The sequence below is a fragment of the Lipotes vexillifer genome, unplaced genomic scaffold (assembly GCF_000442215.2).
Source record: "Lipotes vexillifer unplaced genomic scaffold, Lipotes_vexillifer_v1.1 scaffold567, whole genome shotgun sequence".
Classification (NCBI taxonomy): Eukaryota; Metazoa; Chordata; class Mammalia; order Artiodactyla; family Lipotidae; genus Lipotes; species Lipotes vexillifer.
The window spans coordinates 1,393,711-1,410,316 of NW_006776652.1; the positions used below are offsets into that span (position 1 = coordinate 1,393,711).

General features: G+C 57.0%; 1 protein-coding gene across 1 annotated transcript; it reads left to right on the forward strand.

The window, feature by feature from the left end:
* Positions 1–1,324: 1,324 nt before the first annotated feature.
* Positions 1,325–14,609, forward strand: FHIP2B (FHF complex subunit HOOK interacting protein 2B). The gene is made up of 17 exons (XM_007450558.1): positions 1,325–1,409; positions 5,881–5,959; positions 8,104–8,276; positions 8,939–9,043; positions 9,325–9,447; positions 9,656–9,883; positions 9,989–10,185; positions 10,495–10,603; positions 10,836–10,912; positions 11,273–11,462; positions 12,377–12,522; positions 12,647–12,775; positions 12,942–13,032; positions 13,242–13,385; positions 13,724–13,864; positions 14,058–14,158; positions 14,394–14,609. The coding sequence occupies exons 1-17, from the start codon at positions 1,365–1,367 to the stop codon at positions 14,530–14,532; spliced, it is 2,217 nt and encodes a 738-aa protein (XP_007450620.1). The 5' UTR covers positions 1,325–1,364; the 3' UTR covers positions 14,533–14,609.
* Positions 14,610–16,606: the final 1,997 nt, after the last annotated feature.

The following is a 16,606-nucleotide window of genomic DNA, read 5'->3' on the forward strand; positions in this document are numbered from 1 at the left end:
AGATGTCAGCTATCCTCAGGAAGAATCTTTCCATTCCTGGGGGGTAGAGGTGGGAGATGGGAGCAGGGAGATGGGGAATGGGCTCTGAACTGGCAGAGATGGCTGCTAGAAAGCCCCCTCCCTAAGGTCCCAGCTTTTGACATTTCGGGGAACCCTGCTCTGGTTGAGGGTTCTGCCTGTTTAACTCTTGGGTGTAACTTTCCCAGTGTGTCCTCGACACCGGAGACCCACCTTCTGTTTCTCTCCTTGGTGCCTCTAGAAGGGCAAAACGAGGCCAGTGTGACTTCCTCTGCAGGACCTCTGGACCAGCACTGTATCCACTTAAAGTAACAACCAACAGGTGAAATAATTGTTATATCTGGTTAACTCGATTTATCTAATAGATTACGTTTCAACTTGTAATCAACATAAAACATCATTAGTGACTATTTTACATTCTTTCCTTTGTCTGACGTGTCTTCAGCACATGTGAATTAGGACTAGCCCGTTTCAGCTCCATAGCCACAAGTGGCCAGTGGCTACTGTGCTGGACAGGGGTGGGGGAAAAAAGTCACGCTGGCCCCGTTTTGCCCTTCTAGACGCACCAAGGAGAGAAACAGGTGTGTCTACTGTGTGTGTGTGTTTGTTGCGGGGGACACACTGGGAAACTTATGGCCAAGAATTACACAGGCAGAACCCTCAACCAGAGCAGGGTTTCCCAGAATGTCAAAAGCTGGGACCTTAGGGAGGGGGCTTTCTAGCAGCCAGCTCTGCAAGTTCAAAGCGCATTCCTCATCTCCCTCCTCCACGCCCCCATTCCCCCAGGAATGGAAAGAAATTCTTCCTGAGCACATGGCAGTCAGCTGTTCAAAATGTATTTCTACTGATCCGCGACGTCACATGATGGGAGGCTAAGGCATTATGGGGCCCCACGAGGAAAGTCTAGAGACTTCCAGAACCCACAAACCTTCTCACCCCTCATGGGAAAAACCTGTCTGGTTCCACTCGCCCTTCTCTAAGGGTAGTTCGCTCGCTGCCTCCTGGTTCACCAAGAGGCCCCGGCGGACTTGACCTGCCCCTCCGCTGCCCCGGCTGTCGGCGCCCCCGACCCCGGGTCCCTTTCTTGCTGCCCGGCCCGGCCACGTTGGCTGCCGGCCTCCTCTCCAACCCCAAGCTAGGCCGGGCGGGGGCTGCTGGGCGGGGCGGCCGGGGCCCCGCCTCCCTCGCCGCGCCTCCGGGTCGCCGCCTGCGCCCGGGAGCAGCGCCGCCGCCGCCGCCGCCGCCGCCGCCGCCGCCGCCGCCGCCGCCGCCGCCGCCGCCGCCGCCGCCGCCGCCGCCGCCGCCGCCGCCGCCGCCGCCCGGGAACCGGGAGCCGGGCCGCCGTCATGCTGAGCCGGCTCGGGGCGCTGCTGCAGGAGGCCATGGGGGCGGTGAGGCCGGGGACGCTGGGGCGTGCGGGGCCTGGGCCGGAAGGGCGGGCGCGGGGCCGGGGGAGGAGCCGGCCGGCACGCGGGCGGGCGGAGGGCGCGGGCCGCCTCCAGGAAGGGACCCCCCCCGGGCCGTGATGCCCCTTCCCGGGCCTCCTCGCTCCCCCGCCGCGCCCCTCCCGCGCAGCGCTCCCCGCTTCCAGTGGCTTCTTTCCGGATCGCGCGTGTTCCCAGCTCCTCTCCAGGTCGCTCCGGCCGCTAACCCTTCTCCCCGGATTGCTTCCTGTTTATTTCTCCTGCTCCCCGAGTCTCTCCCAATTCCCAAACTCCTCTGTACCGAGTGATCCCTAGTCACCCAATAGTTTCTTCCCAAAATTCCCCCCAAGGCCCCTCCCCCAGCTTGGGTGCCTTCCTCCTCCCCCACGCTCCTCCCTTCCTGGTTACCCGGCCTTAAAAAATAGCTGCCCCTTACCCTGGTTCCGAGCCCTCGGCCGCCTCCAAGACCACACTCAGGCGCACTCTGCCCTCTCACCTTGGACTTGGGAAGTGCAGGCTCCGGACTGGCCAAGTCCCCAGGAAGGGTACAGATACAGTCCGGGGGCGGGGGGTCGCCTGGCTCAGGAAACAGCCGTCTGCAGGGTACAAGCGCAGTTTCCAGAATGCTGTCTCAACACCAGCCCAGCCCGAGCCCCACTGACCTTGAGTCAGGAGAGGCCAGCTGCGGTGCGGCCTGGGGCGGCCAGCGGGGACGAGGAGTGTGTGTTTCTGCCATTTTCTGTTGGGGTTGAAGGCTGGTGAGAGGTGCCCACGGCGGCTGTTCTCTTCATTGAGCGAGATAAAAGTGCCGTTTAGATAGGGTAGGCGGGATGCCCTCCAGTTAAAGCAACCCTGCCAAGATTCTGCCAGTAAAGTTAACAATTCTTTTGTCTCACAGTATAAACCCTCCCCCTAATTGATCAGTTGAGTGTATCACATGTTCTCAGGAGAAACACCCTTGGGTTGCATCCCCTTCCTCCCCAACACACACACCAAATCGGAGCTTGTTAATGAGTGAAAACAGTCTCAGCCTTAAGCAAACTTGTGAAGAAAGTGAAAAGCTTCAGCTCTTTCTCCTCTCCCACCTGCCCCAGGCCTGCCCTCGCTGGTGTTCAGGAGCCTCCGGCCATCCCACTTCAGGAGGGGGTTCCAAAATGATCTCTCCTCCCTTCCTCCCTGTCCCCAATCAAAATAGCTGTCATTTTAGAAAGTAATCTGACATTCCTTCATACCTCTCTGGGAAAGCTCCATACACAAGGTGGGTGGACTGGATAGACAGGACCCTAGCCCTGAGAAGTGAATTTCTAATGCTTCCTATGTGGAAATTTCAGTGTCAGTGGCTGCAGGAGTATTGCTGGTCAAGGGGGATATTTTTAGGCAGGTGATCTTAGGCTCCTCAGTTTACAACATATAGATGACGCCCTGGAAATTTGGCTGGCCCCGTGCGACCATCAGGAGAGATGGGGACCCCTCTCCCTCCCACCACCAAGCTTGAGCATAGGTCTTCCCAGGGCTGGGTCACCAGGTTAAAACCCCCAGCAAGTTGCTTGACTCCTAGTTAAGGAGGAAGAGTGGTCCTTCCTGCCCTCTTCTGACAAAATAGAATAGCAATCTTTAGCGTTATTTGTAAATATAATACTATCTTTAAAAATTAATCATTTGGTGCAGTTTCCTTGGGCTGGAGTTACAGTAGCTAATAACAGATTCAGGTAAAGCTTACTTCCCTGCTTTCTTAGCTCTAACGGTCTGTTTTGGCTAACCTTTGTTCTCCTGTTTCTCCTTTTCTTGCTGGATTTTTTTTTTTTGAATTTTTTTTTTATTTTTGGCTGCGTTGGGTCTTTGTTGCTGCGTGCGGGTTTTCTCCAGTTGTGGCGAGCGGGGGCTACTCTTCGTTGGCGGTGCACATGCGTCTCATTGCGGTGGCTTCTCTTGTTGCGGAGCACCAGCTCTAGGCGCACGGGCTTCAGTAGTTGTGGTACACAGGCTCAGTAGTTGTGGCTCGCAGGCTCTAGAGCGCAGGCTCAGCAGTTGCGGCGCACGGGCTTAGTTGCTCTGTGGCACGTGGGATCTTCCACGACCTGGGCTCAAACCCGTGTCCCCTGCATTGGCAGGCGGATTCTTAACCACTGTGCCACAAGGGAAGTCCCTGGATTGTTGTTTTTCGATGTAAGTCCAGCTTAAGGCTTTAGGAGACTATAAATGAATTTTAGGGCTAGATGAGACCCCATCCCAGGCTTGTGCGATGACTGTAGCCTGGTCAGGGGTCAGAGGGCTTTCCCAGAGACAAGGAACTGTGGAAGGTGCTGAAGGAGTTTGCTGAGATATTTAGTAAATATCAATGAGTAATCACTCTGTGCAGAGCCCTTTAGGGGCAGGCAGAAACAGAACCCTGGCCCCCAGGGAGCTCACAGTCTCCTGGAGAGATGACTGCTCACCCAACAATAATAGCATCACGTAGAACGTGATAAGATGCAGTCACTCCATATGGATGGTATGCTTGGAACGACTGTGCGAGGTGCCACTCCTGTAAGAGTCGTGGTCCCCACAGCGAACTTTGAGAGAAGACAAGACTGCCTGGGCCGCCAAGGCCGGGGGAATACTTCAAGGCCTCTGATTCAGTGTGATTGCTTCCTCCTCTTGTCATAATGGTCTGCTAAGCATTCATCCTGTGTCTGTCTCCTACACACCCCCGCCAGATGACTCTTCCTCACACAGTTCCGACGTCACTGACCTGCACCCGGCGGCCTGCAAAACAATAAAAAATTTTAAAAATTAAAAATAAAATCAGACTTCTTGGTTTGGCCAAGAAATTCAAGGCCCCACACGCTCATCAATCCATCCTTGGCTCCGACATGCTTTGCAAAGTTCCTTCTGCCGGAAGTGTCTCTCCTGTGTCTCTAATTGTTGAAATCAGACCCAGCTCTTTAGGTTTTAGTTCCCGCACGACCTCAGTAAAGCCTCTTTGTTCCACTTGTTGGAAGTGACCCCTCTTTGCCCGAAGGTCATTCTCCACCTCTCCTATGTTCTCACACTATTTCAGTAGTTGCGTTATTCAGCGTGTTTTATATTCTCTTCTCCACGGCATGTTTCTGGAGGACTGGCTCTTAGACAGCCTTGTATGGCTTGTAACATCAGGCATGGTGTCTTGTACGTGGTAGGCACTCAACAGATACCTACTGAGTGAGTTATGGAAGGAGGAGACACCCCGTCCTGTGGTGTAGTAAAGCGTGAATTTAGAGATGCGTCTGGGGACCGCAGAGATGGCTTTGTGGAGGTGGTGGCCCTGAGCTGGACCTCACTGGGGACTGCTAGGACCTAGACAGGTATAGGGGGATACAGGGCCTCCTGGACAGAGGAGTGGCCAGAGCAAAGACTAAGAGGTAAGGATATAGGTAGGGACTACGCGTTTTTCTCCAGCGAAAATTTACCCTGCAAGAAAAGAGAAGAAATGTGCTTTTTTGGAGAAGTTTTTAGGGGAACTGGTTGTTACCAGTTCAAGGTTAGTTCCAGCTGGGGCATGGAAATGGAGAGAGCACTTTGGGAAAGGGGGGAGGTTCGGGAGTTGCTCACAGCAGATCAGAATTCCCCCCGGGGCGATCGAAGGAGTCAGAGGAGATGTGGACAGGAGCAGAGCGGAGAGGAGCTAGGGGTGCACGGCCTGCAGCCGTGGACAAAAGATGCAGCACATTATAAGTAAGGCACTTTCTTAATATTCCGCTAACGTTTCCCATCTGGCTGAACTGATCTGTCGTGGCCTTCAACCCGGATTTTCAGACTCTCAAACCAAGAGGGACCTGAAAGCTTTGTCTTTGCCACATTTTCCATCTGTATCATTTGGATTTTGTCTTGGTGGTGCTCTCCTGTTTCCCTCTATGTACCTCTGTTGTAGCATAACCACGATATATAGAAATGAACTGTTTCTGTGTCTGTTTCCCCTACCATCAGTCTTAGCTGCTCTGGGACAGGGAATATAGAATCATGACATGTGCTCATGTCACAGCATTTCCAGGAGGGAGAGGGGGTCTGAGGAAAGGAACCAGGAGATTGTTGGCAGATATGGAGACAATGTGCAAATGTCCTGGAGAAAATGTTTATTCAATTTGAGAACCCACGATGCCTCCTCCAGGGCCTAGCACACGTCCGACACTTAGCAGATGGTGGAATGTCCTTTCTTTTTTTTTTTTTTTTGCGGTACGCGGGCCTCTCACTGTTGTGGCCTCTCCCGTTGCGGAGCACAGGCTCCGGATGCACAGGCTCAGCGGCCATGGCTCACGGGCCCAGCAACTCTGTGGCATGTGGGATCTTCCCGGACCGGGCACGAACCCTTGTCCCCTGCATCGGCAGGCGGACTCTCAACCACTGCACCACCAGGGAAGCCCTGGAATGTCCTTTCTGATGAGTGCGGCGACCACTTAGGTTGTGTCTGCTCTCTCCACAGCGGGAGCCCAGCATTGACCTGCTGCAGGCCTTCGTGGAACACTGGAAGGGCATCACGAACTACTATGTTGAAAGCACAGGTGGGCCCTGGTCTCCTTCCGCGCAGGGATCCCTGGAGGGAGCAGGGAGGAAGGTGTGGGTGGAGTCACCCTGCAGCTCAGAGATGCAGGTGTCCTGAGGAAGGTGACATCCGCTGCTCACGAGTTCAGAGTGGGGGCTGCCCCACCCTGACCTTCTGGGAGGGGACCTGTGTGAGGTAGGAGTCGGGCCAGGGAGGCTGAGGTCTCACTGGCCTGACTCTGCAGCCCAGAGGTTGAATGCCACTTGCCCCCAGCTTCCAGTTGGGAAGAATGTCCAGGCCTTCAGTCTCCAAGTGCCTGGGCCCTGTGCCTAGGGTTACTGATTAAAGAAAAGAAATGGAATAAATTCCTCTTTTCCGTGAGCCAACTTACAGGGCATTTCTCTTCTAGAGACCTGGCAAGGCATGTAGCACACCTGCTCCTTCCCCCCCAAGCTGACACTCTAAAAAGCCAAAGCCTTGGGTCATCTGGGCCCATCAGGATCACTCACCGAGGGGGGAGCGTCTCATTGGCTGCTTTGTAGTCAGTATGCTGGGATTGGTGGAGATGCACTGGTTGCCAGGTAACCTTTCCTGCATCCCTAGCCTTCCACCACCTGGAGTTCAGACTGGGGTTTGATTCCAGCCTACACCTTTCCTAAAGGCTTTTTTTCCAGCCTGAGCCAACCCAAGAAATTAAAAGTGGCCTTTGGACACTCTGAGGGACCCTCTGAGCATTCTCTTAGACCAGGTTCCTCAGTCTTGGCACTGGTGACACCTGGACTGGATCATTCTTTGTTGTAGGGGGCTGGGGGGGGGTACACTGTATGTTTAGCAGCAACTCTGACCTCTACCCACTAAATGCCAGTAGCACCCCTTCCTTCCCCATTGTGATAACCATAAATAGCTCTCCAAACATTGCCAAATATCCTGGTGAGCAGGGGCAGGATCACCCCCAGTTAAGAACGATTGCTTTAGACTGAAGATCCTTTTTTTTTTTTTTAACTGAGAAATAATGGACACATTAGGTTGGCCACGAAGTTCGTTTGGGTTTTTGTAGCATCATACGGAAAGCCCGAATGAACTTTTTGGCGAAGCCAATATAATTGCTGTAATCAATTGAATATACTGATTCAGTACATGGAAATACGGAGAAATTATCACCACAATAAGTCTAGTTAACATCTGTCACCACACATAGCTACATTTTTTTTTCTTATGATGAGAACTTTTAAGATCTTCTCTGTTAGCAACTTTTAAACATACAGTAAAGTATTATTAACTATAGTCACCATACTGTACATTACATCCCCAGGACTTATTTTACATCTGGAAGTCTGCAGCTTTTAGACCGACGATCTCTTGACAGGGATCCCCAAGCTACCAGAGACTAGGAAAAGATCTAGAACTGCCTTGGGTTCACCTGGGGCTTCACCTGGGCCCAATCCACTAATTTCCAGACTGGTCCCTGGACCGGAGATGCAGGGGTGGGTGAGGTGAGCTGCCCTGCGTAAAAGCCAATGCTTTCAAGAAAAGCTAGGGGGTGCTCCAAGGCCAGTCCCCAAACTTTATAAAAATACTCTACCCTCTGAGACTAAGAAAACCCCACTAATCAGCTTCTCCATTAGGACATGGGCACTGTGCAGTGAGTTTGAGTCTGAACCCATGGTCATGCATGGATTTTTTTTTGCTTTGTAAAAAAAATAAGAGTATTGCCTTCCTTGAGTATAAAAGAGACATAAACAGGCCCCAGGAGGTTATCTGTTTGGAAGCTGATCGAAGATGGCTTCTAAATAATATAACAGAGACCCCTGAGCCCACAGCTTTTTACTCAGGCCCAGAGCAGGCCTGAAGCCCTAGCAAGTGTCCTTCTGTAGGCCCCAGGGTTCAGAGAAAAAATGCTGCTGCTTTCCTCTCATAAAGTGCTGGGGCCTGCACACATGCTCCGTCAGAGGGCTGTATCCTGGGCTTCATCTAGGAGGTCTTTTGTCCTTTTAACTAGAGAGGCATCAACTGTAAACTTCCCTTTCCTCTGGTCTTTGATGAAAAGTGTTAACCTGGCCTGCTCCAGGCCTCCCTCCACCCGCTAGACCCTGTGGGCTTGACCCCATCCAGCCAGAGTGCCCCTCTTCACCCCATTCACCTTGTTTGCTGAATCTTGATTAGATGAAAACACCCCGGCCAAGAAAACAGATATTCCCTGGCGGCTGAAGCAGATGCTGGACATCTTGGTGTATGAGGAGAAGCAGCAGGTGGCGGCCGGTGAGGCAGGGCCATGTCTGGAGTACCTACTGCAGCACAAGATCCTGGAGACCCTGTGCACGCTGGGCAAGGCCGAGGTGGGCAGGACCCCGGGTGCCTCTGGAACTTCCCACCTGAGCCGGTGTCCGGCAGGTCTACCTGTGCTCTTCCCGGTGCCCACACTGTGGGCGGGGCACTGAGGCTGTCTCAGAACACCCCGAGGCTTCGGGCCCTTGCTTATTTGCTTTGGTGGTGTGTTCTCGCTGTCGTCGGGGTTGAGGACATGTTTCCTTTCGTTCAGTCCACGTTCGTTCATCAAAGATGCACTGAGGACCAGCAGTGTGCCAGTCTGTGTCCTAGGCACTGGGGACCCGGCAGTGATTGAAACAGGCGAAAACTCTAGTGGGGAGAGGCAGAATAATCAAAGAAGCCCACGTATAGTATGTTCAATAAGGACAAGGTTATGGACGAAAATAAAGCAGGAAGGGGGCGGGACTTCCCTGGCGGTCCAGTGGTTAAGACTCCGCGCTCCTGATGCAGGGGGCACGGTTGGATCCCTGGTTGCAACTAAGATCTCGCGTGTGCGGCCAAAAAGGAAAAAAGCAGGAAGCGGGTTTGGCAGCATAGAGGAGGCCAGTTTCCAAGTGTGGGGGAGGGAGGCTGGCGGAGAAGGCCCCTCCGCGCAGTGAGGGGAGGAGCGGTCCGGGCGGGGGCGTGGCCTCGCCGCCTGACTGACAGGCACTCTGTCCCCGACCCGCAGTACCCGCCAGGCATGCGGCAGCAGGTGCTCCAGTTCTTCAGCAAGGTTCTGGCCCAGGTGCAGCATCCCCTCCTGCATTACCTCAGCGTCCACAGGCCTGTGCAGGTGAGGGGCCCAGAAGCTGGGGTGTCTGGGGGTGAGGCCTATGCTTTCAAGAAAAGCTAGGGGGTGCTCCCAGGCCAGTCCCAAAGCACTGGACCTTTCTCTACAAAAACACCCTCTGAGACTGTAAGAAAGCCCCCAAATCCAGCTTCTCCATCAGGACCCGTGCCGCAGGTTTGAGTCTGAACCCACGGTTGTGCACGGGTTTTTTTTCTGCCACCCCATTCTTTCTTCTCTTCCCTGCCACCCCATTCCCCTCTGTCTCTGTCCTGCTCCACTTCCAGAAACTTCTCCGACTTGGTGGGACAGTTCCTGGATCCCTCACAGAAAAGGAGGAGGTGCAGTTCACCACTGTCCTCTGCTCCAAGATCCAGCAGGATCCAGCCCTGCTCACCTATATTCTAGAAGTGAGCGCCTCTGGGGAACAGGAGCGGGAGGGCCCAGACCCCAGGGCAATCCCCCGTGGCCCTTCTGAAGAAGCAGAACAGGTACTGGGGAGGCGCTCAGGCAGCTTCCCCTCCAGCTCCGCGCTGAAGCCGCCCACGCCGTATTCCCAAGAGCCATCATGGGGAGTGGTCTGCACCACAGCCTGGCCTCACGCAGCCTCCCTTGCAGGGTAGAAATACCGTCGGTAGGAAGGAGGCATCCAGAGAAGCCACCGCCCTGCCGAGAGAGGCAGCCGGCGTCAAGAACGAGGAGCAGCCCCACAGCAAAGCTCCTGACAGGGGTGCCTGGGGGGCCCGGGCCTTGAGCACCCAGCTGCCTGCTGAGACTGAGGAGCCAGATGGAGGCACTGGGGAGAGCAACCTCATCACCTCGCTGATTGGCTTGTGCAAGAGCAAGGTGCCGGCTGCCGAGATGCAGGGAGCAGGGATGGGAGGGCGAGTTGCTGGGAGGGTACTTGGGGGATCAGCCCCACGTCACTGAAGTCGTACCCTTATCCCCTAGAGAGGCCGGGTGGCCCTGAAGGCCCAGGAGAACCTGCTGCTCCTGGTAAGCGTGGCTTCCCAGGCAGCTGCCATCTACCTGGTGCAGAGCAGCCCTTGTTGCCCTGCCATCGTCGAGCACCTCTGCCAGCTGTACCAGTCCCTGCCCAGCTTCCTGGACCCCGCAGACATTGCCACTTTAGAGGGCATCAGCTGGAGGTAGGCGCTTGGCCAGGGAAGGCTGGGCTGCATCTTCAGTGGCTAGAAGCCCTGCCCATCATCTTCCCGGTAGCGGCTCTTGTTTTCCAGGGGGCATGGGGACCCCTGCTGGCCACGGCCTTCCTGAGGTTACAGCCCATGCCCAAGGGCCTTCTCGCCTTCCAGGAAAGCATCACTTTGGCTTCTGCCCTCAGAGCCCCCGGTAGAACTGACCTCCAGCAACAGAGGTTCTAGGGCAGAGGGCAAAAGGGCCCAGCTTCCTGGACATAGCTGAAGCAGGCCTCACAAACCTCCCTCGCTCTCCCTCAGGTTACCCAGTGCCCCATCTGATGAGGCTTTCTTCCCCGGCAAGGAGACCTTGGCTGCCTTTTTGGGCTGGTTTGATTACTGCGACCACCTCCTCACAGAGGCACACACGGTGAGCGGGGTGGGCGATGGCAGGGCTCTCCTTGGGTATCCCCCGCTTCATGGTGCTCTGTTTTTGTCTCTACCTCAAGGCCCCAGGGGGTCTCTTGGGAGCTGGGTGGGGCCCAGGGTCAGCAGAGACCCTCTACCTGTTGTTAGGCTCTGTGCAAGGACACAGTTGTTTCTCAGTGGAAAATTGTCGATCGGAGGTAAAATGTGTTTGAGACATGCTCTTTGGTGCCCAGGTGGTTTCGGATGCCTTGGCAAAGTCTGTGGCTGAGAAGTTATTTGTGGAGATTCTGCAGCCCCAGCTCCTGCATGTGTAAGTTCTGTGCAGTTCCCTTGGGCGTAGCCATAGTCTGGGCGAACCGCCCACCCCACCAAGCCCCTTCCTGCACCTGAGACCAGTGACCTCCTTGTCCAGAGTCATGGGAGTCTGTGGGCTCCGTCAGTTGATGTTTGCCTGTTCCCCTGACACACTCGTGGCTCAGAGCTACGTGGGCTAACAAAGGCCTCCCACCCTTGGACTCTAGGACCTCAGGAGGGGGTGGGGTGTGAGCGGAGAAATAGCAGCTGAAAATGCAAGGGAACCAGGAAAGGGTGCTGCCCCCTACACCCCTTCCCTCCCTGCTCCTACTCTGGTCTCGCGGGCCCCGCCTGGCTCAGAGCGCCCTCCCTGTAGGTCTGAACAGAGCGTCCTGACCTCCACCGCCCTGCTCACCGCCATGCTGCGCCAGCTCCGCTCCCCTGCACTGCTGCGGGAGGCCGTGGCCTTCCTCCTGGGCACGGACCAGCAGCCTGCAGCCCCTGAGGACAGCCCTCACACCCTGGGCGGCCACCTCATCAGGCACTGCGACCACCTCTCTGATGAGGTGAGGTGGGCGGGCCCTCCTCTCTAACCGCTCCCTGGCCCCCAACCCCTGCCCAAGGGACTTCCTGAAGCTTCTTCCCATTTGCATTAGTTTTCCAGGTGGTTCTACCTTTGAGGCCATTGAAATCCAACTCCCCACCCCCGCCCCCAGCCAAAAAAAAAAGCAGAAAAAGGCAGTGGCCCAGTTACTGGTAGCCAAACTGCTTTGTCACGCAGTGACACATTTCTGTGATCACATACTTGTGATGGCACTTTTTTTTTTTAAAGATGATGTTAGGGGTAGGAGTTTATTAATTAATTAATTTACTTTTGGCTGTGTTGGGTCTTCGTTTGCTGTGCGAGGGCTTTCTCTAGTGTGGCGAGCGGGGGCCACTCTTCATCGCAGTGCGCGGGCCTCTCACTGTCGCGGCCTCTCTTTTTGCGGAGCACAGGCTCCAGACACGCAGGCTCAGTAGTTGTGGCTCACTGGCCTAGCCGCTCCGGGGCATGTGGGATCCTCCCAGACCAGGGCTCGAACCCATGTCTCCTGCATTAGCAGGCAGATTCTCAACCACTGCGCCACCAGGGAAGCCCCTGTGGTGGCACTTTTTATCTTACAAAATGCTTTTATATTCATTTGGCTTGTTTGAAGCTGACAGCTCCGGGCCATTTTTTAGACATGGAAACTAAGGCTCCGAGGAGCCAGTGGGCTTGCCTGATACCACACCTCAGATTAGTAACGGGACAGGGACCAGCCAGACTTCTGGTTCCTGGGCCAACACCCATCTGCTCCCCTTAAAACCTGCCACCTTAGCTCCCGGCTGGAGGAGGTGACCCCCTCCTAGGGGGACTCCTTTTATCTGGGTGAGCACTTCCCAGGCACCCCTAGAGGCCGGGGTGGGGAAGGGGTGTCCTGCTGACCGCTTCTTGTCCCAGATCAGCATCGCCACTCTGCGGCTGTTCGAGGAGCTGCTCCAGAAGCCCCACAAGCAGATCATCCACAGCCTGATCCTGTGCCACCTCGAGGGCCGCCCTTACGTGGCCCGGGGCTCGCCCGAGCCCGAGAGCTACGAGGACACCCTGTAAGTGAAACTCAGTGCCTCGGGGAGGCCTCGGACCGTTCGGGGCCCCCCCCCGCCGCCAGCCCCCAGCACCCCACACCAGTTCCTGCGCTCACTGGTGCCTCGCTTGTCTGCCCTGGCACAGAGATCTGGAGGAAGACCCCTACTTCACAGATGGCTTCCTTGACTCCGGCTTTCAACCCTCCATGAAGCCTCCCCCTGCCCCCGTCACCAACCCCGATGGCAAAACAGCGGTGACCGAGATTGTCAACAGGTAGGAGCAGGTCAGGAAGTCTGAGCCACCTGAGTTTTGTTCCGTCTTTGGCCACAGCCCTGATGGGGTGCAGCCGGGAGAGTGCTCCCTCGGGGCTGGAGGTGGAGCGGGGAGAGCAGGGCGGCCCAGGCGGGGACACCTCCACACCTAGGGTCCTGTCTCTCAGTTTCCTCTGCCTCGTTCCTGAGGAAGCCAAGACCTCGGCTTTCCTGGAGGAGACCGGATATGACACGTACGTCCACGATGCTTACGGACTGGTGAGTGTCAAGGCCTCTGCCGGCACCCAGTTCTCGCCGCTCAGAGCGTGGGGTTAATACACTCTGCCTCTGCCTCTGCGATCTCCCGCCAGAGGTGCTCCCAGCTCTGGCCAAGTGCCCGAGCCCCACCTGCCTGCGCGGCTCCCTCTGTCTGCTGGTGCCTCCTGACCACTGGGTCCACCTCTTTTAACTCTCCCCTCCTGTTTCAGTTCCAGGAGTGCAGCTCCCGTGTGGCGCCCTGGGGCTGGCCACCAGCTCCCACACCCCTGGACCCCCATGAGCCCGGACGGCCTTTCTTTGAGGGTCACTTCCTCCGAATGCTGTTCGACCGCATGTCCCGGATTCTAGAACAGGTGCCCGACAGGGCTGGGCCCCTGCCACGGCGAGGGCCTCTGGAGTCCTTCAGGAGAGCAGGGCCCAGCTGTGGGGGTCCAGTCATCTTCTCTTTTCTGGCTCCACGACCCCCGCTCAAGCCCCACCTTTCCCCAGGCGGGAAGCCCCGTCTCACCTCTGCTCCACATGCCCTGACGTGCCCTGGTCCTCAGCCCCAGGGAACCCGTGACACACACATCACATGGATCTCCAACCCCCACGCGTGTTCACACTGGCCAGGTGCCTTGCTGGGGGGTGGGGGGCGCAGAAGTGCTCACTCCCTGTGCCAACCCTTGCTTGTCCACCGTGCTCCCCACAGCCGTACAGCCTGAACCTGCAAGTGACCTCAGTCTTGTCCCGGCTCGCCCTCTTCCCTCACCCCCTTATCCACGAGTACCTCCTGGATCCCTACATCAACCTGGCCCCTGGCTGCCGGAGCCTGTTCTCTGTGCTCGTCAGGGTAAGGATGCCCAGGCCAGAGGGAGCATGCCAATGCTGAGGACAGGACGGGGGTGCTGGGGGCTGCAGGAGTGGGCACCCTTGCCAGCGCCAGGGGAAAGCACTGGTACCACCCCCCTCCCATGGTGCGACAGAGCAAGGGACCCTGCGGCAGTGTCGCTGGTCTCCTCAGTCCCCTCTTGTTCCCACTCTAGGTGATCGGGGACTTGATGCAGAGAATTCAGAGGGTGCCCCAGTTCCCAGGCAAACTTCTTCTGGTGCGCAGGCAGCTGATGGGCCAGGTCCCCGGGGAGCAGTAAGTAACAGAGGGAGGCGGGTGCCCAAGGAAGAGCCCTGGGGTGGGAAATCTAGGGCTTCCGGGTGGGGGAGGCGCCAGGCCGGGGACAGAGGGCCCACTGCTGAGGCCTGTGGTCCCTCACAGACAGACGGAGGTGGCTGCCGCCGGGTGATCCCTCACAGACACTGGGATACCACGCTGGCACGCTCCCCACACCTCCCAGCCGTGACCCCCGCCATGCTGTCTCCTTCAGGCTGGACCACCAGACCCTCCTCCAGGGCGTGGTAGTCCTTGAGGAATTCTGCAAAGAGCTGGCTGCCATCGCTTTCGTCAAGTTCCCCCCACATGGTCCTCACCTGCGCCTCCCTGAACCCCCGGAAGGGCACGTCTGAACCAGGAACATGACACCTCTGCCCAAGAGCTGCTTCCCGCCTGGCACTGCTGCCACCACTGTCCTCCCGGGGTGGGGGCTTGGCTCTGTCTCCTTCACATCCCGGGGACCTCTGCCTGGGTGGAGGTCTGGGCTTCCACTCTCGGGTTAACTCAAGACGACCTTGGCCTGTTAGCTCCACCAGACTGGGTTTCAAGGAGTGGGTCTCCAAGGTATCAGAAGCCAAGTAGGAAAAGAGGTGGCTTTCTGGGCAGCATGGTGTCCTCGGGGCCTTCTCTGGGGAGCTGGGTGACGGCCAGGTGAGCCCCCAGACCCAGAGCTTCATGTGTCCTGTGCCTGTCACCTGTCTCTGTGGGCCATCTGTGGCGAAGGCCAAGACCTGAGACTCATTCCAGGGGCACAAGGGGGAGTGAGCTGATAGCTCTGAGGCTGGTCAGGACCACAGGCCAGAGAGATGCGGGCACGACCCTGTCTCTGCCACACCAAGTACCATAGATGCTGCCAAGACTTGACGTTTTCTCTCCTGCCTTCTTGGCTTAACCCTTGGGGAAGCGGCAGTGGACAGCAGGGGAAGCCCCTCTTCCCGCTCAGCCCCTCTTCCCGCTCAGCCCTCCTGGAGACTGTTGCACAATTCCCAACAGCCTCATGGCAACTGCCCAAAGCATGCTCCGTGCCCAGCTGGGGGCAGCCGCTTATGAGAAGCTTGATGCAGCTGCAGCCAGGGTGGGAGAGGGCCTGGGGAGCCCGGGGGGGCTGGATGCCAGGCTCCAGCTCCAGCTGGTTTCTCTCTGGCGCCTTCTGAACTTGTCTCGGCAGGTCCACGACACCTGGGCAGAGGGGCTCAGAGACCGGGGGAGGCCAGGCCTTGCCCTTAGCATCCTGCCAGGGTTCTCCATGGAATTCAATCCCAGCGGTGCTGGAAGTTCTGGGTCCGGGTGAGGCCAAGATGCCCACCGGACCGTGGGCCCCACCCCAAGGCCTGGCCGGGGAGGGGGGCTGGGGCACAGGCAGCCAGCCGGTCATGGTGTGGTTCTCCCTGCATGACCTCCACGGCTGGGGCCGCCACCCCGCCCGGCCCGAATCTGTCTCAACCTGCAGGAGCACCCAGGCGGCGCCAGGCATTACCTCAGCAAACTGCAGTTGCTGGCTTCACTCCTGGGCAAGGAGGAGCAGGCCAGAGCCCCACTTGCTTCATTTTTCTGCCCATGCTGCTTCTAGAAGCCGTCCACAGGTTGCCAAGAGGTGACGTGAAAGAGGAGGAAACTCAATGACCTCTACCTCTCCTGCATCCCTCCAAGCTGGGGAAGATTTAACTGCTGCTCCGGAGGACACTGTGCACGTGCCTGCACGCGTGCGTGCGCACGTGGGCGTTGGTGTGGGACGGGAGCAGAGCTCAGCGGGCCAATTGGGTCTGGACTCTTCGATTCAGAAAACGTTTGAGCGTCCGGGAGTCAGACACTCCACTCCCCAACGCACTCGGGCATTCGCACGGTGTCCCCCGCTAGACAGCACGGCAATAAATGGTGTGGTTGTGTGGACACAGCTGCCCTGTTCTTCTGCACCCTTTGTGTCCTTCTGCCCAGGGCTCTACTGCTGATTCAGGCCCATCTTCCTAAGGAAGGCGAATTAAATTCCTTTTCCAGCACAGGGGTGTATGGGGGCAGTGTGTGTGGGGGGGGGGCCAGAGGGGGAGTGGTAAACAGACAGGCTCTGGCGGTGCAGATCTGATGTTCCCCGGCACCTACCAGGAACCAGCCTCTTTTGGCCAAGCAGCACTATTTTTGCCCGGCTTGCCTACAGCTGAGAGCCGGCAGCCCTGGAGACGCCACGAGGGAATGGGCCACCTGAGGCATCTGTATGCAAGTCTCCTTTTTAGTGTTTATGTTGTGAGCGGTATGACTGCTTTAGTAGTGAACAGTGGGCCTGATACTTTAAAAAATCTTGTCCCTAAGTGTATGCGTGTGGCGACCCTCTGAGGGGGGGTCCCCAAGAGTACTCCAAGGCAGGGAAGATGAAGATGCAGAGTGAGGCCTGATCCGTGGCTTTCGCCTCGTTGCTTTTTAAAAGCATCCCCC